Source organism: Salmo salar, chromosome ssa14, assembly GCF_905237065.1.
Source record: "Salmo salar chromosome ssa14, Ssal_v3.1, whole genome shotgun sequence".
NCBI classification, from domain to species: domain Eukaryota; kingdom Metazoa; phylum Chordata; class Actinopteri; order Salmoniformes; family Salmonidae; genus Salmo; species Salmo salar.
In genome coordinates this window covers 18,528,480-18,552,760 of record NC_059455.1, presented here as the reverse complement: position 1 = coordinate 18,552,760, position 24,281 = coordinate 18,528,480, and the positions used below count along the sequence as shown (strand labels likewise).

Sequence of the window (24,281 nt, the reverse complement as noted above, 5' to 3'; positions counted from 1 at the left end):
AGTCAATTGGAGGTGTACCTGTGGATGTATTTCAAGGCCTACCTTCAAACTTAGTGTCTCTTTGCTTGATATCATGGGAAAATCAAAAGAAATCCGCCAATACCTCAGAAAAAAATGTAGACCTCCACAAGTCTGGTTCATCCTTGGGAGTAATTTCCAAACGCCTGAAGGTACCACGTTCATCTGTACAAACAATAGTACGCAAGTATAAACACCATGGGACCACGCAGTCATCATACCGCTCAGGAAGGAGACGCGTTCTGTCTCCTAGAGATGAACGTACTTTGGTGCGAAAAGTGCAAATCAATCCCAGAACAACAGCAAAGGATCTTGTGAAGATGCTGGAGGAAACAGGTACAAAAGTATCTATATCCACAGTAAAACGAGTCCTATATCGACATAACCTGAAAGGCCGCTCAGCAAGGAAGAAGCCACTGCTCCAAAACCGCCAAAAAAAAGCCAGACTACGGTTTGCAAATGCACATGGGGACAAAGATCGTACTTTTTGGAGAAATGTCCTCTGGTCTGATGAAACAAAAATAGAACTCTTTGGCCATAATGACCATCGTTATGTTTGGAGGAAAAAGGGGGACGCTTGCAAGCCGAAGAACACCATCCCAACCGTGAAGCACGGGGGTGGCAGCATCATGTTGTGGGGGTGCTTTGCACTTCACAAAATAGATGGCATCATGAGGATGGAAAATTATGTGGATATATTGAAGCAACATCTCAAGACATCAGTCAGGAAGTTAAAGCTTGGTCGCAAATGGGTCTTCCAAATGGACAATGACCCCAAGCATACTTCCAAAGTTGTGGCAAAATGGCTTAAGGACAACAAAGTCAAGGTATCGGAGTGGCCATCACAAAGACCTGACCTCAATCCTATAGAACATTTGTGGGCAGAACTGAAAAAGTGTGTGCGAGCAAAGAGGCCTAAAAACCTGACTCAGTTACACCAGCTCTGTCAGGATGAATGGGCCAAAATTCACCCAACTTATTGTGGGAAGCTTGTGGAAGGCTACCCGAAACGTTTGACCTAAGTTAAACAATTTAAAGGCAATGCTACCAAATACTAATTGAGTGTATGTAAACTTCTGACCCACTGGGAATGTGATGAAAGAAATAAAAGCTGAAGTAAATCCTTCTCTCTACTATTATTCTGACATTTCACATTCTTAAAATAAAGTGGTGATCCTAACTGACCTAAGACAGGGAATTTTTACTAGGATTAAATGTCAGGAATTGTGAAAAACTAAGTTTAAACGTATTTGGCTAAGGTGTATGTAAACTCCCGACTTCAACTGTATGTTTAACTCTGTATAACCCATGTCCTTCCTCTATTAGGGCAAAGTGCACTCCAAGCATTATTTCCCCCTGCACAGTGGCACTGCCAGCCTGTTTTCATCTTGGGACAATGATCTTTGTAGTTGAACTATTTGTGAACTTCACGACTGGGTTTCACTGAATAGCCACATAATTTGGAGTCACTCACATGACAGGAGGGTGTGAGTCCCAAATGGCACCATATTCACAATATAGAAGTCCAATGGGCCCTGGTCAAAAGTAGTGCACTAAACAGAGAATAGGGTGCCATTTGGGATGCACAAATAATGAACCATCCTGTGTATAAGTAAGGCTTCCTTCAGAGGACTTCTGTCTTAAGCAGCAAACATTCGCTTGATATATAAATAGGTATTAACTGTTCTATAATCATGATTTTGCGCAATTGTGTTCCTTGTTATTTCTCAAGACTGTTGTCATGATTGTTTGGATGGGTTTTCCAAAGCAAATGTAGTCACTCACATTGGTTTAAACCAGACAAAACACTGTTGTGTGTCCCAAATGGCACCTTATTCCCTTTATAGTGCATTACATTTGTGGGCTCTGGTTAAAAGAAGTGCACTATATAGGGTGCCATTTGAGACGGAACACTGTGTGTGTTCTGTTTACCCACACACAGACAATGGATGTAAAATGTGCTCTTCAGTCATCTTCAGTCTAAAGTGCATTTTAGTAATCAGAGCATCAGAGGTCCTTTGCCTCCCTACTGATCAGCGGGCTGCAGTGCTGCACAGCCAAATGAAAACACATGTCAGATTAAGGCCTAACGAGCAGATTAACGAGGAGAGAGTTTAGACTAAACTCAGATTCAGAGCAGTGCTGCACTGCGATGTCACAGCTGCTATCCCTCCATGGATTTACAGAACAGAAAGCACCCACTTCCAGATGTCTTCAGGACTTAGTAAATGCCTCGAGTCACAAGAACCCGCGTACCAGACCTGGGTTGAAGTACTCTTTGAAATGATTTAAAATACTTCATCTGTGCTTGATTGACCTTGCCTGATTTAAATAGACCAATAGAATAGTAGCACACCCAGCTCATCTGTCACTCCAGGCAGGCTAGAGCAAACGTTCAAAATATTTGAAAGGTTTCAAATCGTATTTGAACCCAGGATCTGCTGTCTACAGCATGTTTGTACAAAGCCTGTCCCCCTTGACAGTGAAAGTTCACTGTGAATAGTCATATTGTCCTATTAACATGTAGACTTTTGCGATACCATGGTAACAGGATGCGTATGCGTGTCTGTGCTAACAACAATCATGAGACACTGAACAACAAACAGCCAAATATAGCAACCTGGTCTCAGAGCATTTCATTTTATATATTTTTTTGTAAATCCGAGACACTCCATTTAGTATGATATGTTACCTTTTGTATGTATTTGTGGATGGCCATCAGTAGTTGAAAAGTTGCTAATTAAGATAAAATGCTAAAGTTGTCCATTATGAGATTCAAACATGCAACCTTTGATTTGCTAGATGTTCGGGTTATACACCCACCCATCCACCCTGACCAACCAACGACCATTCGTTTTTACCTTCAGTAACCTGTCTTATGTAATCATACCAAACATAATATATCATACTCATTTGAGTGTCCCAGATTTAGCTTTACTATGTTATGTCTAATCTATGAGACAAAGCTGAAAATGGTGCAATAGTGCCTTTTACTCTGTTTGGATCATGTGATTCTAGCTTTAGGGGATTTCAGAGTGGACAAAATAGGCCATAGGAATGCAGGGAGACGTCTTGCTGCTGAGGTCAGGATCTCTAAGGGGTCAAAGGTGAGTCAGACGGTTGCCCAGTTAGAGTGTCCTCAGTTAAAGGGAGGATGAGAGGATGAGCCAGTGGTCTATATCACTTCAGCATGGCAGAGGCTGCATCTCAAATGGCACCCTATTCCCTATACAGTGCACTACATTTGACCAGGGCCCATAGGGCTCTGGTCAAAAGTAGTGCACTCTATAGGGAATAGTGTGACAGATAGGAAGACAGATAGGAAGCCAGGGTTAGGGTTAGCCGCCCACCAACAGCAGGGACCCTGGTGGAGAATAACTCTCTATCACGAGTGGCATGGAGGAATGCAGTCTAAGGCACTGTATCACAGTGCAAGAGGCGTCACTACTATGCCTTGTATCTGCTCCTAACGCAACACAAGGCCCTCAGGCTGACCCCCAAGTCTGTCTGAACTCATAAAGCAGCATTGTTTATTAGGCGGGACCGGAGAGGACCAATGATATGCACTGAGTGTACAAAACATTAAGAATACCTTCCTAATATTGATTTTCAGCCTCAGTTCATTGGGGCATGGACTCAACAAGGTGTCGAAAGTGTTCCATAGGGATGCTGGCCCATGTTGACTCCAGTCAGTGGCGTTTGGTGACGTTTAAGATTATAATTTTTTATTACAGCATATTGGATGACTGTCATTCATATTCCGTTCACCCAGATCAATGTAACATTGAGAGGTTTAGGCTACTACATGATGCTGTAATGTTCCCTGTACCCATCATGAGGTTGCTACAACCTAGCCTATGAATTAAAGTTTATAACGTAGGTGCACAGGTCGAGAGAGAAATTAAGAGTAATCAAGGTGACAGACAGTCTTGCTGCAGCTAGCTGATCTAGGGTGTAATAATTAGTCCAACAGTTCTAAACGAGTGTTTCTATTGGACAAATGCAGCTATGTTTATCCCATTTAGTTCCATTTGCTTTCGCTTAAGAAACGTTTTTCAACAGAATAGGCGGAATGAATAAAACCCTGATCACACGCAAACACAGTTCACTTTCATAACAGCCACATAAAAACAGCATGATCACTTTGCTGATTCCTTCTCGCACTTACTCCTCCTCTTTCAACTTTTCCTTTTGCTTGTGGACTTCAGTGCACAACACCTAAGCTGTCTGTAACCAGGCAAAAAAACCTTTCCAAGCCAAACCGTCATATTATAACTGCTACACACAGCCTACATTGTTAATGTCACCATATTAGGTAACCTTGTCACCATATTAGGTAACATCATAGCTAGTCAACATAGCTACTAGAAGTAATGCGTTAGTAAACCCACTACAATCATGCAGCACAGTGTGCAGTTTAGCAGTTATACCGTCGGGCCCCGGTGGCAATACATTTAAAAAAACAGAAGCTTACCTTGACTGAGAACAGTTCCAGTGTTGGATAGCCATAGCCAGCTAGCTAACATAGCATCCCTCTCTATTTGAGATCGGTGTTGGAGTAGGATAAACTAGCTAGCTGCATTCACTAGCTAAGTGAAAGTGGGATTTGTTTTTTTTTACAAAATATGTAATCTCTCTCTCACTCTTGCTTCTCCTTAATTTGTTAAGAAATACATTTGTTCAAAACTGTTCAACAATTGTCTTTCTCTCTCTTTGAGTCAACTACTCACCACATTTTGTGCACTGCAGTGCTAGCTAGCTGGAGCTTATGCTTTCAGTACTGGATTCATTCTCTGATTCTTTGATTAGGCAGACAACATGCCAGTTCATGCTACAAGACTCTGATAGGTTGGAGGACATTCTCCAGAAGTTATCATAACGACTGTGTAAGTCTATGGAAGGGGGTGAGAACCATGAGCCTCCTAGGTTTTGTATTGAAGTCAATGTATCCAGAGGAGGACGGAAACCAACTGTCCTCCGGCTACACCATGGTACAGAGCTACTGTAGACTTTCATTGTTTTAATCAATTATTTGATGACGTGAATATATTTAGTATAGTTTTATCTTAAAAGGATAACTTTTTTAATGTTTCCCTATTTTTATTTTTATGAAATTCACTGAGGAGGATGGTCCTCCTTTTCCTCCGGAGGAGCCTCCATTGACTCCAACACTTCCCAGAATTGTGTCAAGTTGGCTGGATGTCCTTTGTGTGCTGGACCATTCTTGATACACACAACAAACTGTTGAGCGTGACAAACCCAGCAGTGTTGCAGTTCTTGACACAAACCGGTGTGCCTGGCACCTACTACCATACCCTGTTCAAACACACTTAAATATTTTGTCTTGCCCATTCACCCTCTGAATGGTACACATACACCATCCATGTCTCAATTGTCTCAGGGCTTAAAAATCCTTATTTAACCTGTCTCCTCCCCTTCATCTAGACTGATTGAAGGGGATTTAACAAGTGACATCAATAAGGGATCATAGCTTTCACCTGGATTCACCTGGTCAGTCTGTGTCATGGAAAGAGCAGGTGTTCATAATGTACATAATATACAGCGGGCACTGTTTTGAAGCCACCGTGTCTACATGTTGATTCTCCCTCTCCATTGTGAAAAAGATTTTGGAAGCTATAGATATGCATTTATTAATGTCTACATTTGTTTTTGCCGTGTTTATTCTATTAGACACCTTAATGCATACGTTTCAATTACATAATGTGAGCTAAACATAAAAATAAAATCTTAAATACATGTCATTTTGTCCTTGAAACATTTAATTGAAATAATCTAGATTTCCATTAATTCCTATGGAGGACTGCTCCTACTGAGGTGTACCAATATGGCCGACAAGTGGCTTCGGAACGCATCTCATTGGCCAATACAGAGCATCAGCAATCTAGTGTTTATATACATCATTGGAGAGGACAGCATACGTCTTGAATACTTGACTCATTCTCCATACGACTGTGGAGGAGTTGGAGATTAGACCTGTGTCCCAAATGGCACCCTATTCCCTATATAGTGCACTACTTCTGACCAGAGCCCTATGGACCATGGTCAAAAGTAGTGCACTAGAATCGTAAATAGGGTGCTGTTTGGGATGGAGATCAGATCCCTTGTCCCCCCGGCCATTCAACGGCTTGTAATTAGGAAGGACTAGAGGACTATCTATCACCACTGACTACACCTGTATCAAAACAGAACAGGCAGTGGACTGGAGTACAGCTGTAGTCTAAAAATAAGAGTTACTGCTGTGTGGCTGCCTGCCCATGTGGATAGAAGAGAGTGGACATGGTCTGGTCACTCTTGTGAGTCAACTCAAAGGTGTTTGTGTTTTTTAGGTGTGCAATGTAGAACTTGATTGTTGCCATCTTTCTAATGACCGCCAGGACAAACATTAATGTATTTATTGATAAGTATGTTGTTGTGCTATAATATGGATGAAAAAGAGCCTTGATCACCAATCATCATGAGGACTCCAGTCACCATGTTTGTGTTTCCATCTCGGGGTCAGTCAGACACTACAAGGTTGAAACAGAGGTGTTTGTGGCCAGCCGGCTGGAATCACACAGCCCAGTGAGCCCCATTAGGGAACACAGCTTTTCTTTCAGAGAGAAGGTGACAGTAACAGCCTGTCCCATCCTCTGTTTGTCTGTCTGTCTGCCATTCTGTCTATCTGTCTATCTGTCTATCTGTCCGGAATGCATCCCAAATGGCACCTATTCCCTACATGGGCCCTGGTCAAATGTAGTGCACTATATAGGGAATAGGGTGCTATTTGGGATGCAGACTTTGTCTGTCAAGCTGAGCGGACAGGAGGCCATTACCAGGGGAGGTTGAGAGGAGGTTGAGGTGGTGAGTGAGTTAATTAACATCATATGTTTTGGGGGAGTGGATTCCGTCTCTGTGAGGTATGTCCCCTCAGGCTCAGGCAGAAAGGGGTGATAAACTTGTCTTGGTGACAAATACTAAAACCATGTCAAAACGCGGCCAGACTGACAGTGTTTATTGCTTTCGCTTAACTCACTTAAAGGTGTAGAAGGGTAGACGGTGTGTCATCTGACAAAGGGCTCTTTTCCAGTTAACTCTCAAAGGTATATACGTTTCATTTTCAGTATTTAGACTTGGGTACACCCTTTAAATGTTTGTTTAACCTAAAACGGTACACTGACTGAGACATTTGGTATAGTGACACATTTAAGTGGTTGGGCCCCCTAGGTTATATTTAACTGTATTTGTTCAAGGCCTGAACGGACAGGTATTTTGTTACATTGTGCTCATTAACAGTGGCTTACGCTGTTTCTAGACACCTAAGCTAGACCCATAAAATGACGTTCTGTTGTTGAAGACCCAGGTAATTATGGTAAGTTGTTTGTCGACACCCAGCAGGTGAGGATCTACTGCGCGTGGCCGACATTTGCTATGTCCTGTCTTGTCCTTCAGGGAATGTGTCTGTTATCCTCTGCCTATGTACATTATGTAGCTTATGATCACCTATAAAAACACATAGTCGTTAATACATCAGGGAAGAGGATCCTCATAATGAAACAATACCATCAATCAAACTCCAAACATAAAACATACAGGAATTATGACAACAATCTTTGCACCTGACTAGTTTATTGGTCACAGACAGTCACAGCTTAGGGCATAAAATGTGTTTCCAATGTTTAAATGAACACTGCATTATAAAATCTATTCATTCTGTTCACGGCAGGCTTTATTTGACCTGTGGGAAGCGTTTTAAGTGGCCTCTTGTAAAGCACTAGTGCCTAGCACTTCAGTGATGTTGTGTATGTATGCCATTTTTATTCATTTGCATCATGCCCCGCTCAGATGGACCCGTAAAAGCAGCACCATGGGGAGATAGAATGCAGATGGCTACACAGACCTGACCTGGGGCTTTCATTGCTCACTGAGACAGCTCTATTAACCAACCAAAAATCTATCCTCACACCCTTGTTAAATAGACTACTTTCCCCCTTATTGTCCAGCAGAATCGCTGGTTAGGTTATTCATGCCCTCTTAGGAGAATGGTCTGGTAAGTGCTTTGCTATGGTTCACTACAAATACACACACACACACACACAATAGGAAGTCCATCTGGGGCTTAAAACAGTAGTAACCTTCTAGTCCTAAAGTAAGGACTTCCTTAACAACTGAATGTGATAGTCTAACACAATAATTGTCCTCCTATATCATATATCTTATTACCATTTGGACTATGCTAGTTGTGTTACCTTACCCTCCCCACGGCTATATTCTCTCCATCATCTATCATCTGGAAGGCATCATGGGAACGTTTACAAGCCCGGCCAGCTTTTCTTTACTTGCACGCACACCACCCTCACTCACACACACACACACACACACACACACACACACACGTGCGCGCACACACACACACGTGCGCGCGCACACACACACACAAAATACACGCTGGGAATAAATCAGTGTGCCTTGCAAGGCTAGCAGCCTCCCTCCATCCTCTCCTCTCCTCTCGCTAGAGAAGTCAAGTCATTAGTGATTCCACTGGCAAAGCCACGCTCAGGGTTAATTCAGCCTGCGGTGTCAAACAGACTGGAAACTGTCGATGGACGGACACACTCTGTCTGAGTCTCAGCTGGGTCCTGCTCCAGGGCAGATGGAAAAATGTCTCATCAGACACAGTCAGACATACCGTTAGCCAGACACAGCTGTAACACCATTGCCAGAGACAGAGACACACTTCCAGGACAAACTCACTCGCTCCTAGTCACTCCCCCGGCCCTAAAATTAGATGCAACTCTACAGATGGTGTGTCTTAGAACAGAATGCAACACTGTGCCTCCCTGCTGGTGCAGACAGACACCAACCCCTCCCTCCCTCTCTCTCTTTCTCTCTTTCTCTTTCTCTTTTGTCTTTCTCTCTCTCTCTCTCTCTCTCTCTCTCTCTCTTTCTCTCTCTCTCTCTCTCTCTCTCTCTCTCTCTCTCACTCTCTCTCTCTCTCTCCCCATCTCCTCGTCCTCCCACCCCCACTCCGTTAGCAGTTCAATTGGGCCAAGCAGCTGAGGAGGATGAACAACCCCATCCTTCCCCCTCCATTTCCACACAGGCAGCAAAAAGAACCCACAGTGAATCCTACAGGGAAATTAAAAAAGAGGAGAGGTGGAACCACTCATTGGTGATCTCTAATCCATCCGAGGATGGGGAGGTTTTTTGGGAGTGGGACAGAGACAGCCGTTGTCATCAAGCCTGCTTAGACAGCAGTCATGGGATTAGGAAGAGACAACTATACAGGATTCAGAAAATACTAATTCACCCTTGAGTACCATTCAGTACTTGCAGTGTTGCTGTTTTCATTTTACACATTGATCCCATTATGTGAGATCCATGGGGTAAACAAAACGGTTAGTGTGTTCACATTGATTCATGTGGTTAGAGTAGATACTATTGGTTCACGTGTTGTCCATGTGTTAGCAAGCTGGGTTACAAAGATATACTCTCTCACACACACACCCACACACACCCACACACAAACACACACCCCAGAGAGGTGCCTGAGAGCCCAATGAGAGAATAAACCTGGCCTCTAGTAGTTGCCTTGAAAAGGGCATTGTCTAAAACCTCACGTCAACAGCTTTTTACAAGGGCTTGTGTTCTTAGCCATGAGAAAACAACTTGTCCGCAGAGAAAAATTCCTCTGCCAATGTACCATGATGGGGCTGTCTGCGTACAGAATCAAACTCCTGGGCAAACTTGCTGATGAAGTAGCTCTGTGTAAAGCCTAGGATACGTCCCAAATGGCATCCTATTCCCTATATAGTGCACTACTTTTGACCAGGGCCCTGGTGAAAAGTAGTGCACTACATAGGGAATAGGGTGCCATTTGGGGCGTAGCCCTAGTCTTATTTTTGCAGGCCAGGCAGAGGCTGTTTCCACAGCTGGCTCAGAAAGGAAAAGGGTTGTTGGCTCGGCTGTGCCTGGAAAAAAAGTAGTATGTTCTCCAACAGGCACCATGAGCTCACCATTTCATCTCCACATTTCACACACATACACACGGTCACACATGAGAGAGAGAGTGCCTTCACAGTTCACACCCAATTACGTGTAATTGAATTAGCTACAGTATAAAACAGAAGTGTTGGGGTTGGGTTAATCTCTTGTGGACAGATTCATGTTAAACGGTAGTGACAACTTTCACTAGGGTTGGGGGGTTGGGTTATCCTCCGCTTGTTCTCAAACACTCACACACAGACATTACAGTACACACACAAACATGCACACACATTCTAGTACTGTAGAGATTAGAGAATTATCTTTGTTAGCTGACCCAGAGTGGTAGGGCACAGGGAATGGTCTATATAAGAATGAGCTGATAATATATAAGGTGATAATGTATGAGGTTATAATGTATGAAGTGATCATGTATTAGGCAATAATGTATGAGGCGATAATGCATGAGCCGATAATTCATGGGACGATAATGTATGAGCTGATAATGTATGAGGCAACAATGTATGGGGCTGTAATGTACACGCTGATAATGTATGAGGCGATAATGTATGGGGCGATAATGCACGAGCTGATAATGTACGAGGCGATAATGTTTGAGGTGATAATGTGCGAGGTGATATTGTCTGAGGTTCCCATGGAACACTGATAACAGAGGTAGATGAACTCACCCCTGTAGCATACTGCTCCGTGGGAGTACAAACGTTCTCATGTTTCCTCATCTTCATTGTCTTGTTATTATAACCCTCCCAGTGGGTATAGACCCTCAGTAGTTACCTCAACTCCCATATCATCCATCCATAGCATTCTACAACTGTCTTTTCATCTCAGTAGATTGAGGGTGTGTGGTCAAATCTCTAAACCTAACAAAGGAGTTGGGTTTAAGGAGCATAGCTATTGTATGACTAACCCAAACCGCTGTCTGAGTTGGTCTTGGAATGACGCTATGTGCAACATAGCCTGGAATCCAAACTGGTTATTGTTTCCGTATTGTTTGATCAACTCTGGGGCCTTTTTCCTGAACCAACAGTTGTGTTTGACTCCCTCCTCCCCTTTCTAGCTCTAACTTTGCTGATAGCTACTTTATTGAGGAAAAGTATACTTACTATGCCTGTGACATGTGCTTGTCCCACCTAGCTATCTTAGGACGAATGCACTAACTGTAAGTCGCTTTGGATAAGAGCGTCAGTTAAATAACTAAAATGTAAATGTTAATGTCCAGTCTGAGATTGAAAGGTTGGGGGTTCGATTCCTCATTCACGCTATAGAAACAAGAAATGGGCTCCAGCCCGTTCTTTATTATTATTTTTTAATATTATTTTTTTTAAATCTCCCCAATTTGGTATACACAATTGGTAGTTACAGTCTTGTCTCATCGCTGCAACTCCCGTACGGACTCGGGAGAGGCAAAGGTCGAGAGCCGTGCGTCCACCAAAACACAACCCAATCAAGCCGCACTGCTTCTTGACACAATGCCAACTTAACCCGGAAGCCAGTGTGTCGGTGTTTCCTCCGACCAATGTGTCGGAGGAAACACCGAACACCTGGCGACCGTGTCAGTGTGCACTGCACCCGGCCCGCCACAGGAGTCACTAGTGCGCGATGGGACAAGGACATCCCTGCCGGGCAAACCCTCCCCTAACCCGGATGATACTGGGCCAATTGTGCACCGTACCATGGGTCTCCGGGTCACGGCCGGCTATGACAGACAGAGCCGGCCGTTACAAGGCTCTGACAAGGCTTTATACTACTACTACTACTACTACTACTACTACTACTACTACTGCTGCTACTACTACTACTACTACTACTACTACTACCACACTATTGTTAGTTATAGCAGCAGCAGTTTTGTACAGTAAGTCTTACACTGATCCTCTCCTATGTCCTCTCCTCAGGTATGACTATGTGGAGGTGTTTAACGGTGGGGACGAGAAGGCTCCAACCCTGGGGAAGTTCTGTGGGAAGATCGCCCCCTCCCCTATCATCTCAAGTGGCAGCCAGCTTCTCATCAAGTTTGTGTCCGACTACGAAACCCACGGGGCTGGATTCTCTGTACGTTACGAGGTCTTCAAGACAGGTCAGCCTCTTTGGATATGGTGTTGAACCATTTGTAAAGTATTTCTAACTATTGTGTGTTATTACTTGTGCCCCTTTGTTCAAATACAGACTTAACGTCTTAGGGGCAAATTCTAACTTCCACTTAAGTCACATGTTCACTTAGTGATTCATTGATAGCAACGGGAGACTAAGGGAAAATTCGACTTAAGTGGGAGTAAGGATTTGGCACTAAGAGGCTGAGTCTTCTGTTCAAGGTTTTACAGGCTCAAGTCTCACACACACACAGAGACAGAGAGAGAGAGAGAGAGAGAGAGAGAGAGAGAATTGAGAGAGAGAATTGAGAGAGAGAGAGAATTGAGAAAGAGAGAGAGAGATAGAGAGAATTAAGAAAGAGAGATAAAAAGAGAGATAGAGAGAATTAAGAAAGAGAGATAAAAAGAGAGATAGCGAGATAGAGAGAATTGAGAAAGAGAGATAAAAAGAGAGAATTGAGAAAGAGAGATAAAAAGAGAGAGAGAGATAGAGATAGAGAGATAAAAAGAGAGAGAGAGATAGAGATAGAGAGATAAAAAGAGAGAGAGAGATAGAGATAGAGAGATAAAAAGAGAGAGATAGATAGAGATAGAGATAAAAAGAGAGAGATAGAGATAGAGAGATAGAGATAGAGAGATAAAAAGAGAGATAGAGAGATAAAGAGAGAGAGAGAGAGAGAGAGAGATAGAGAGATAAAAAGAGAGAGAGAGAGAGAGAGATAGAGGGATAGAGAGAGATAGAGAGAGACAGAGAGACAGAGAGAAAGGGGGAGAGAGAGATAGAGAGATAGAGAGAGACAGAGAGACAGAGAGAAAGGGGGAGAGAGAGGAAAGGAGGCAGAGAGAATTGAGAAAGAGAGAGATAGAGAGATTGAGAGAGACAGAGAGAAAGGGGGAGAGAGAGGAAAGGAGGCAGAGAGAGGAAAGGAGGCAGAGAGAATTGAGAAAGAGAGATAAAAAGAGAGATAGAGAGATAGAGATAGAGAGATAAAAAGAGAGATATAGAGATAGAGAGATAAAAAGAGAGAGATAGAGAGATAGAGATAGAGAGATAGAGAGATAAAAGGAGAGATAGAGAGATAAAAAGAGATAGAGAGAGATAGAGAGATAAAAAGAGAGAGATAGAGAGATAGAGAGATAGAGACAGAGAGACAGAGAGAAAGGGGGAGAGAGAGGAAAGGAGGCAGAGAGAATTGAGAAAGAGAGCGATAGAGAGATAGAGAGAGACAGAGAGAAAGGGGGAGAGAGAGGAAAGGAGGCAGAGAGAGGAAAGGGGGCAGAGATAATTGAGAAAGAGAGAGATAGAGAGAGTGAAAGGGAGAGATAAAAAGAGAGAGATAAAAAGAGAGAGATAGAGAGAGAGGTAAAAAGAGAGAGATAGAGAGATAGAGAGAGACAGAGAGAAAGGGGGAGAGAGGAGGGAGGGAGAAGAGAGCGAGGGAGGAAAGGAGGCAGAGAGAATTGAGAAAGAGAGAGATAGAGAGAGAGAGGAGAGAGTGAAAGGGAGAGATAAAAAGAGAGAGATAGAGAGAGAGAGGAGAGAGTGAAAGGAAGAGATAAAGAGAGAGAGAGAGAGAGAGAGAGAGAGAGAGAGAGAGAGAGAGAGAGAGAGTAGGGAGGATGTACCAGACAGGTGCAGGAGACCCCAGGCTCATTTAGTTAATGGGCTGTTTGTCATTGGAGGGTTGAGGGTGACCTACACATTAAATGGATGCTCTGGCAAGGATAGGCTGAATCTGAATCTAGAACAGCAGAGGGAGGTAGAGACGGGGGGAGTTGGGTGGGGGGTGCAGCCAAATGTGGGTCATTTTAACCAAGTGTGCTCCCCAAATGGCACCCTATTCCCTATATAGTGCATTTTATCTTCAAAAAGTTGTAGTCAAAAGTAGTGCACTATATAGGGTACAAGAGGGTATAATTTGGGACACACCCAAGTGTATGAGTTAAAAATTGGCCCGCCTACATAATCCCATGACATGTTGGATTCCCCTCTTGTCACATTTAAAAATCCATTACATTCGCAAAAGCATATTGCCCTGTTGTTCCCTCTATGGCTCTGCTCCCATTTACGAATGTAATGTATTGTGACAAACCAAGCTACGGCTCTGACTACAAGTCTATCATTACGAAGAGAGAAACGCGACACTGGAAATGGTCGTAAACGGCTCTCGTGATGACGACAAGCACCATTTGTGTTAAAGATAGCATATCGTCAGGGTGACTAATGAATATGGCTGCGTCCCAAATACCACCCTATTCCCTACAGAGTGCACTACTTTCAGCCAGAGCCCTGGTCAAAAGCAGTGCACTCACCATATAGGGAATAGGGTGTCATTTGGGACACAACAAACAAATGGAGCACATCTGCCCGCCATTGCCAGAGCTCCTCCTCTCATTGACCACATAATATGCATCAATGGTCTTGTAAATGATACACACTGGGTCCTCCACAGAACCGTAAGGCTATATCTGTCTAGCTCTCTCCTCTCACTATCGTTTCACTGCCATTCCTCGAACCAAAAACACGTCTTGCGGTTTTGAAAGATGGCCATTTTTACAGAACCACATCAAACTGTGGCTTAGATAGGGAAGGGTCTCCATCAAAGTGGGTCGAGTTTGGCAGGAGATTAGTTGATGGGCATATGTGCAGTAAAAGACAAACTCTCACTCTCTCTCTCTCACACACCCACACTCTCTCTCACACCACCTGAGCCAGATCAAAACCCGCCCACTTCTCCTCCTTTGATGCCATTTATCATGTCACCCATGTAAATGACACCACCTGTGTCAACATCAAGAGAGGTCGCGGGAGCGATGTTAGCAAGTTGGCATGTTAGCGAGCGGCACAACTTACTCTTGCTCTCATGTAACAGAGGTCCACATCTTGCCCGGGCAACACGAGAGGCACATCTCTGTCCTGTGGGCGCAGTGACCCTCATCAACACTCTGTCATCTCGTCTTCCTTACAAAGAGCAGTCAATGTTACAACAGTAACCTAGGCTTGCACAGGGGGGAGAGGGTCGACTGACTCCCTGGCTTTTGGAGTGAGGTGAACTGTGTCTGTCTTCATAGGCATGTGGGGGTCTACCAACAGGCTCATAGGTCCTGTACACTGTACTAGGCGTTTTGAGCAACAGTTTTGATACAATTGTGTAAAATAATTACAAAAAGCATTGTGGAGACAGCGCAAGCTGTCTGTTGTGTCACCAGAGTAAACGTTTTATCGGAACCGTTGTGTTGAACATGTTGTACATTAGTTGTAGAAGCTGAATGTGTAAAGGGGACAGATAGTTTGTTCAGGCCACTTCTTCAGCAGAGCAACCATGAAAAGAGCTCTTTAGTCTTCACAGTGGGGAGTGGTCTCTTCCTGACTGAGACTCATTGGAGGTGGGGTGGGGTGGAGTGGAGTGGGGGTGAGGGGTTTGTTGGGGTGGGGTGTAGTTGGGTGAGGGATTTGTTGGGGTGGGGTGTAGTTGGGATGAGGGGTTTGTTGGGGTAGGGTGTAGTTGGGGTGAGGGATTTGTTGGGGTAGGGTAGAGTTGGGGTGAGAGATTTGTTGGGGTAGGGTGAAGTTGGGATGAGGGGGTTGTTGGGGCGGGTTGTAGTTGGGGTGAGAGATTTGTTGGGGTAGGGTAAAGTTGGGATGAGGGATTTGTTGGGGTAGGGTGAAGTTGGGATGAGGGGGTTGTTGGGGTGGGGTGTAGTTGGGGTGAGAGATTTGTTGGGGTAGGGTGAAGTTGGGATGAGGGATTTGTTGGGGTAGGGTAAAGTTGGGATGAGGGATTTGTTGGGGTAGGGTGAAGTTGGGATGAGGGGGTTGTTGGGGTGGGGTGTAGTTGGGGTGAGAGATTTGTTGGGGTAGGGTAAAGTTGGGATGAGGGATTTGTTGGGGTAGGGTGAAGTTGGGATGAGGGGGTTGTTGGGGTGGGGTAAAGTTGGGATGAGTGATTTGTTGGGGTAGGGTGAAGTTGGGATGAGGGGGTTGTTGGGGTGGGGTGCAGTGGGGGTGAGGGGTTTGTTGGGCGACGTCTCCAAAAACAACCCAGAGCGTCTGTGTCTGACTGCAGCAATCAGTAAATACCAGGCGGTCCCACCCAGTCAAAACACAGACATAGCCAGCTAGTGGCACCGAGGGTATGACCAATAGGAACAGGCTCAGTGGACACCTCAGTGATAATGGAGTAAATGGACTCAGGACCCATGAGCCACTTATGATGGTGGCCCGTCAAATAATCCTAAATTACAACATTCTAGTTATGGCAACATATTTCTTGTTTTCAGATCCTCAACTATGATTATTGTTACAGGCATATAAGAATGGAGCTTAATAACAGCATTAACACATTTAATACAAGCTTAAAGACAAAAACCTGCAGCCATTGACGCAAATATTATTCATCAAAACAGGATAATGATATGCAACGCTTAACATACAATACATATTCCTCTCTCAACTTCTCCGCAGGGCCTGAGTGCTCCAGAAACTTCACCTCGTCCAAGGGCGTTATAAAGACGCCAGGCTTCCCAGACAAGTACCCCAACAACCTGGACTGCACCTTCATGATCATCGCCCCCAAGATGTCCGAGATCGTGGTGGACTTCGATGCGTTCGACATGGAGCCTGACACCACCCCTCCACCCGGGGCACTGTGTCGCTACGACTGGCTGGAGATCTGGGACGGGTTCCCTGCAGGTGAGAAAGGGAGGGAGGGGGGAAATGTGAAGGGCTTGTGTTGAAAAAGGAAGAGATAGAGGAAGAGAATGAAAGAGATCGTAAAAGAGAGAGATGGAGGAAGAAAGAAAAACAGATTTGTCTCGTCAGCCAGCAGTGCTGTTGTTTTCATTCACCAGGCCACACAGATTGATTTAGCACATTAAGCAGAACCTTCACTATTCATGGTCTACAATGATGGTTTTCACTGGAACGCTTTGCCCGGTCTCCATTGTTGTGTGATTGGGCTGAGGTCTGAAGAGAAGAGGAGGAAATGTACATTGAAAAGCATCAGAGTGGTGCCTGGCTAGGCACACTGCTTTGTCTGGCTCCCTGAGACACCCTCTATACTAGGGCCTTGCCAGGCTAGGGTCTTCGTCCCAAACTAGAGCACTAGAAAGGGAATAAGGTGCCATTCGAGACAGGACTGGCACATCCCTTTAGAAACTATCACACACCTCATAGCTGGGCTCCTCATAGCTGGGCTCCTCATAGCTGGGCTCCTCATAGCTGGGCTCCTCATAGCTGGGCTCCTCATAGCAGGGCTCCTCATAGCTGGGCTCCTCATAGCTGGGCTCCTCATAGCTGGGCTAATACTGTATACATGCCTGCCAGGCCTCTCAATAAACATGTTGTCTGTCCTCCCCTGTTATTGTAATGGGGGTATGATATTTGTGTGTCTGTAACTAACCATTCATCATTATTCATGGTTCATTCAGGACTATCCGTTATCATGGTAGTAGTAGAAAGTGACTCCAAAATGACACAATATATTACCATTACTTTCCAATAGGCACAAACTTAATTGAAACACAACCATAACAAATAGCAAATGTATCCAACAAGTTTGTGGAGTCACAAGCTTGATGTTTGTCATTGTGTGCTATCAATATGAGACCAAATACTAAACTTTTGACTATTTGAATACACTTGAATGAGTTTGTCCCAATACTTTTGGTCCCCTAAAATGGGGATGGTATGGTATGGTATGGTATGGTATGGTATGTTCAAAAAGTGCTGTAATTTCTAAACTGATCACCCGATATGGATGAAAATACCCTCAAATTACAGCAGACAGTCTGCACTTGAACCTCAAAGTCATTGTGTCATTTCAAATCCAAAGTGCTGGAGTATTGAGCTAAAACAACAACAGACAATTCACTGCCCCAATACTTTTGGAGAGCACTGTAGCTGAATCATTCACAATAATGATGTTGTCTTGGCACCTACTATCATAGAGTTGACATAACACTTTGTTATTGTCTTTCTGTTCCTCTTTCTGTTCCTATTTCCTTAACTCTCTCTCTCTCTCTCTCTCTCTCTCTCTCTCTCTCTCTCCTCCCTCCCTCCCTCCCTCCCTCCCTCCCTCCCTCCCACTCTCTCTCTCTCTCTCCCTCTCCCTCCCTCCCTCCCTCCCAGTGGGTCCCCACATCGGGCGGTACTGTGGTAACAGCAGTCCTGGACGGGTCATCTCCTACACAGGGATCCTGTCTATGACCATCAACACTGACAACGCCATCGCCAGAGAGGGCTTCTCAGCCAATTACACTGTCAGAGAGAAGAGCCTGCCACAGGGACAGACACCAGAGGGTTAGTACAGCCGACTACCTCACTTTAAACCTTGTCCCAGCCAGAACTGCCATGCCACAGAATAGCATCCTGCACAGGGGGCGTACTTGTATATAACTCCGGGGCCACAGTGTCCAACTCTAAGTGCACTCACAGTAGGTGGGATGGGGGCCGGGAGGGGGATTAGCTGGGATGGGGGCGGGGCGGGGAGGGGAGGGGGAGGTCAGGAAGGACAGTGTGTGGGGCTGACTGGTGACACAGGGTCTAAATGCCTCACAAACACACAGAGCCAGGATGGACTTACGACACCCCATCCCAGAGAATAAAAACAGTCTCTGTCTCTCCTTCCATCTCCTCTCAGCTTTCTGTTAATTCTACAATTTCTATTCATGAGACTACTCCTGTTCCTTCCTCTCAGCAGGCATCGGCAGAACCTTAAAATATCCACATATCATTGCAATCTAAATGAAAGACCTTATCAGAGACTATTTCAACAGTTAATGTGATCAAAGCCGCAGTGTGGAGTGTTCCAAGTGATAAGATTAAGTCATCTGGGGAAGAGGAGGAATACAGATATCTGACAACCTTACATTCCATCCTCCTTCCTCTCATGTAATGGAAAAAAAAAGTCTAAACCGTTTTAAGAACATTTCGGCACACACATTTCTACTTCCAAAACGACTGATAGGGAAGTAATAGTGTGTGTGTGTGTGTGTGTGTGTGTGTGTGTGTGTGTGTGTGTGTGTGTGTGTGTGTGTGTGTGTGTGTGTGTGTGTGTGTGTGTGTGTGTGTGTGTGTGTGTGTGTGTGTGTGTGTGTGTGTGCGTGTGTGTGTGCGTGTGTGTGTGCGTGTGTGTGTTCGTATGGTGTTCTATGTTTGTTTTTTTCATCCTGCAACATTTAAAATAAGTAAATAAATACATGTATTAATTCAATAAAGACATGACATTGTTTGTGTCAACGTGTGGGCCTACGCTTGCTTTTGGGAATCTCATAATAATATTTTACATTATTAACTTATTAATAACATATCTTGAAAAAAAAGCTAGTGTAAAAATGGATGCTTCTAGTTTGTGTGTGTGGTATTTTAGAGATGTCAAGTGTTAGTCAAAATGAGACCCAGTACTTCTGTGGTGTACTCAGTGTGGCTCGTTACGGAAGGTTCTAGATGTGTCATCTTTGAACGGCTCCAGCTGAGATACACAAGAACGTGCTGTTCTTTTCTTCTGACTCAGTTCAGAGAGGCTTGAGGACGTTTGCGTTTAGTTCCAGTAAGACACAGTTCTTTCCCATTGCGTTACTCTTCCAAGTTGTCTTCGAGGCCAAGACCTCCCTGAGTCACACAACGTCTCTTTAGAGACAGACAGGACAAGACAGAGGATGGAGGCTCATAGCCCTCACCCTAATTCTAACCCCCAAACCTAACTCTAACCATAACCCCAACAAGTTGCTGTTCAACAACAGAGTTGCAGTTGATAGTCTGTTGATGATTTAATCTGTCAAACATTTATAGCAGTGTTTCTCAAATTCTGGTCCCGGGGACCCAAAGTGGTGCACATTAAACATTTTCCCTAGCCCTCAGACACCTAATGATAAGTAGATTAGCTGAAACCACTGTGTTAGTACCAGGACAAAAAGTAAAATCGTCAACCCCTTGGGTCCCCAGGACCAGGATTGAGAAACACTGATCAACAAAGGACTGTCCAAATCAAGTGTAACTCAGGTTCTATATCTCTGTTGACAGACTTTAAGTGTGTGGAGGGCCTGGGGATGGAGTCAGGGGAGATCACCTCGGATCAGATCACTGCCTCCTCTCAGTACAACTCTAACTGGTCTCCGGAGCGCTCCAGACTCAACTACAAAGAGAATGGCTGGACCCCCTCTGAAGACTCCAGCAGAGAGTGGATTCAGGTAAGAGACAGCCCTGGGGCAGCTGGGTTGCATGTGTGGCATCTGCGTCCCAAACAGTTGGAAAGTAGTGCACTACATAAGTGAACAGAGTTACATATGTGTGTCAGTGACAGTACTAATGCTTTTGGTGTGTGTAAAACATCATGGCTGCACATGAAGCCCTGGGTCATCCGGACAGTGTGTTTTGTCCTTCACCGCTACCAGTTCGGGACAGCTACTGTCATGTGAAACGTTTTAAGAGTGCATCTCTCTATGTATCCACACGGTCAGGGGGTTGTAGGCAGACAGTGTGGGAGACTCAGGTCTGTCTCCACCAGTCTGAACCAATGTCACGGCTGTCTGCAAGCATCCCTAATGAGACGTGTGTGATCCATTAGGTGTGTGTGTGATTCTAACGTAGCAGATCATGGGGTTGTGTGTGTGTGTGTGTGTGTGTGTGTGTGTGTGTGTGTGTGTGTGTGTGTGTGTGTGTGTGTGTGTGTGTGTGTGTGTGTGTGTGTGTGTGTGTGTGTGTGTGTGTGTGTGTGTGTGTGTGTGTGTGTGTGTGTGCGTGTGTGTCTAGCAGCACAGGTCATGAGGGTGTTCAAGAATGACAGCATACATTCTTGGAAAAAATAAACATCATAAAGTCACAAACAAGACAGCTTGTGATCGAGAGGCCAGACTGACTAGACTAGTTGGCATTTGGGTTGATTAAGCTCCTTCCTACATACACTGTCTAACAGGGACATGACTTCTATAATCTACTTTTGTAAAGGTAGCAACACCCTCAGGGGGATGCTTCTTGTTGTAAATGCAGATTGTTACATGAGGCTATTCTGTAACACTACTACACCAACACTCCAAACACGATGAACTGAACAGACTGCATTTTTTCCCCAAAACAGAACTCTAGCAATAAAGTGGTTATATTGTCTTTCAATATAATCACACTCCAATAACTATGAACTGAGCAGGAACATGTACATCAAGATTGCATTACTAGAACAGAATCCCAGTATTAATACATCATGTATTTTAATACAACCAAATGCAGTAACTGATATGAAAAAACATATTTATCAAATGGACTTCCCCCATAGTTTGACCCCATCGCATTTTGCAAATGTGTTGCGCTTCAAACCATGGGAAGTCTATAAATCCGGGTATATAATTACATGACCACAGAATAATGCAGTAACACAGTCTGAAGGATGGGAAGGCACTACAGTGTCCTGTTTTGGCCTCACTCCCGCACTCTCTGGGAGAGGAAGAAATAGCCTCCCCATGGATCTGTGTGTGGGGTGTGTGTGTGGTGTGTGCATGGCTTTGTGTGGGCTGTGTGAGTGACAGAGGACCCCTGGGAACTTCAAGCCCCAGATGGACTTGCTACTGTAGTGTGTGGGTGTGTGTGACTCTGCATGGGTTTGTGTGGGCTATGTGAGTGACAGAGGACCCCTGGGAACTGGCACTCTATGGTGAAGCTGTAGTGTTACCATAGAGCTGTACATTCCTTATAGCCTATCCTGGTAAATCCCCTAGAGTTTCTATATATTCCCCTCCGCCTTCAACAAAGTCATGGCAACCCCTTTTTAGCACACAAGCCACGCTGTTAAGACTCCTTGAGCCACTTGAACATTTGATCCATGTACTCAATGGTATTCGTGATACAATGTAGAATCATGCACAGCAGTGTAATTAAAGTGCCCGACAACAAATCGGTATAAATTAAAAAATGCTGAGATTGTTTGCCAAAGGTGGGCTTGAGTCCACTTGAGTACAGAGGAGTTGGGGACAGTGTCCTGGGTTGTCTTGGCATGAAATACCTTGTTGCTCTGCTTCAGTCCCAGTCTTAAGTTGATCTCGCAACCAAACCAAAGCCCTTTATTATGATAGAAACCTCCGAGCTGAACACTCCGCCGTTTCCTATTCTATCTGACATGAGCTCTGCAGCGGCCAGCCAGGCCTATTGGCCAGACTTCCTCTATGAAAGGACTGATGCTAATTACTCTCCCATATTCCTAATTACTCAAAACTTGGCAGCGTTGACACTCTGTGGCTGAAAATAAAACCCTCTGCTTAGGCCTTTAATGGAGAAAACAATGGGATGCAGACACGGCTGCATTCATCAGCCGGACCGTGACTAAATGAGATTGAACAAAAACATTGGCACATCCTTCAAAACAGGATATTGGTGTTTTTCTGGCGAGGCGAGAAAGAGCTTGTAACCAGCGCTAGGCTGCTGTGACTGACTGCTGTGACCCACTTTGTCAGACCTCGCTTTGTTTTCTCACGAAAGTGCTGTGTCATAACTGTGGGGTTAGACTGGACAAGATCAGGACAAGAAAAGGGTTCTGACCACATGCAGGGGAAATACAGTTACTGAACAAGGTTCTCGAAAGTGACAGAGGCACTCATGGTGAGGTCAGTTGAGATGTTGGTTGTCGCTTTTGATCATGTTAACATATTCTACATCAGGGATGGGCAACTTTGACGGGAGTGGAGGCCACAAAAAAAACGGAACTCATCATGAGAGGCCGTGGTGGCTCGTGGGTCTACGTACCCACATCCATATCAGAAGATTTAGCAATTTACAACTAATTTCATTCAATTCTACTCCTTTAGCCATGGGGCGGAGAGAGAAATGTGCAGTTGTATAACTAGTTAATGACTAAAGCATACCAGAATAATTGAAGTCTTCTACATTCTTCAACTATGATGCCCAACGTTCCTAAATAAAATGCCACGCTCAGTCTATAATAAATCTTCCAGTATGATTCTGATTTGTTTCTCCTGACAAGTGGCATTGGATCATATTATGGGACCTAAATATCGCATCCTTCATGTTGTCTCTTAGGATGATGGGAACTCCTCCAACAGTCTCTGAGGACTCCTTTGTTTTCAGTTTTCATCTCTTTCCGCTAACATTCACTCACCGAACAGCCAGGCCCAAATGTGTTCTACAGATGTACGGCCCTTTCCTGGTTTCCAACGTCACAGACCCAAGACAAACGTTTCTTCTCAAGCAGTACGCCTCTATAAATACTTTGTCTTTGGAGAGGAAGGAAACCTTTCCTGCATAAGCTTACCTCACAGGTTTCAATAACATGTCAATCTCACTGTAATTCAAAACGGCCAAGTTGGGGATAAATTACGCACAGTGATGGGTTGGCAGTTTCATCCATACCTGTGGCATCCGGAGGAAACTTGCTATAGACATGGGGCCTAGATATGTCCCTTTAATATAAAAGCCAAGATGATCAAATTAAATCAGCATTCTACCTATACAGCCAAAGATTCATCATAAAGGAGCTTAAAGCACACATTACTGCCAGGCGACATTAAAATAAAAAATAGTGTCCTGGAAATAGTATCAATAAAATGTTATCTGTTGACTCAATAATAGAATTGTATGTATTGATGGCACACATGCATGAATTAGGTAAGTCATTATATTCAGCTGAAGTAAGATTAATAAAGCACTACTTGTCTGTGTCCCAGATGGCGACCTATTCCCTACAAAGTGCACTACTTTTGACCAGAGCTCTTGTCAAAAGTAGTGCACTATAAGGAATAGGGTGCCATTTGTGACACAGCCTCTGGCTAGCTGCACCATGCTGCGGAGTGGGCCACGTACTATAGCATACTTCATCATAACAAAATTCCTCAACCTCAAAATACCTCTACCTCAAAAACATAAATCATCATTTAAACCCCCTTAAAGTAGAAGGCATGGAGCTGCACCGGTTTTCAGGCTATAAATCAATATTATCTCAAAGACTCTCCATCGGTTCTCTGAAAGAAAGATGCTCTACTTCGATAACGCAAAAAAAGCATGCCACCGACTCAAGACAAAAGCACAGAAACAAACACACCCACACTAATATCATGAAGCAACCAACCGTACTGAGCTCCACCTACTTTAAAGTACACAAATATTTAATACATGAAGCCCAGAGCAGAAGGGTGGCCAGCAGGCAGCCCTGTGCCCTTGAGAGACCA

At 44.4% G+C, this 24,281-nt stretch overlaps 1 protein-coding gene across 2 annotated transcripts in view; it reads left to right on the top strand.

Annotated features, from left to right (window-relative positions):
* LOC106568842 (neuropilin-1a) overlaps positions 1-24,281 on the top strand; it is a 53,149-nt gene that overhangs the window by 15,955 nt on the left and 12,913 nt on the right. For both annotated transcript variants that reach the window (XM_045694013.1, XM_014139560.2), the window contains exons 3-6: positions 11,916-12,097; positions 16,576-16,803; positions 18,241-18,411; positions 20,134-20,300. In XM_045694013.1, the coding sequence (XP_045549969.1) occupies positions 11,916-12,097; positions 16,576-16,803; positions 18,241-18,411; positions 20,134-20,300 (748 nt within the window). The remainder of the gene's footprint in view (positions 1-11,915; positions 12,098-16,575; positions 16,804-18,240; positions 18,412-20,133; positions 20,301-24,281) is intronic.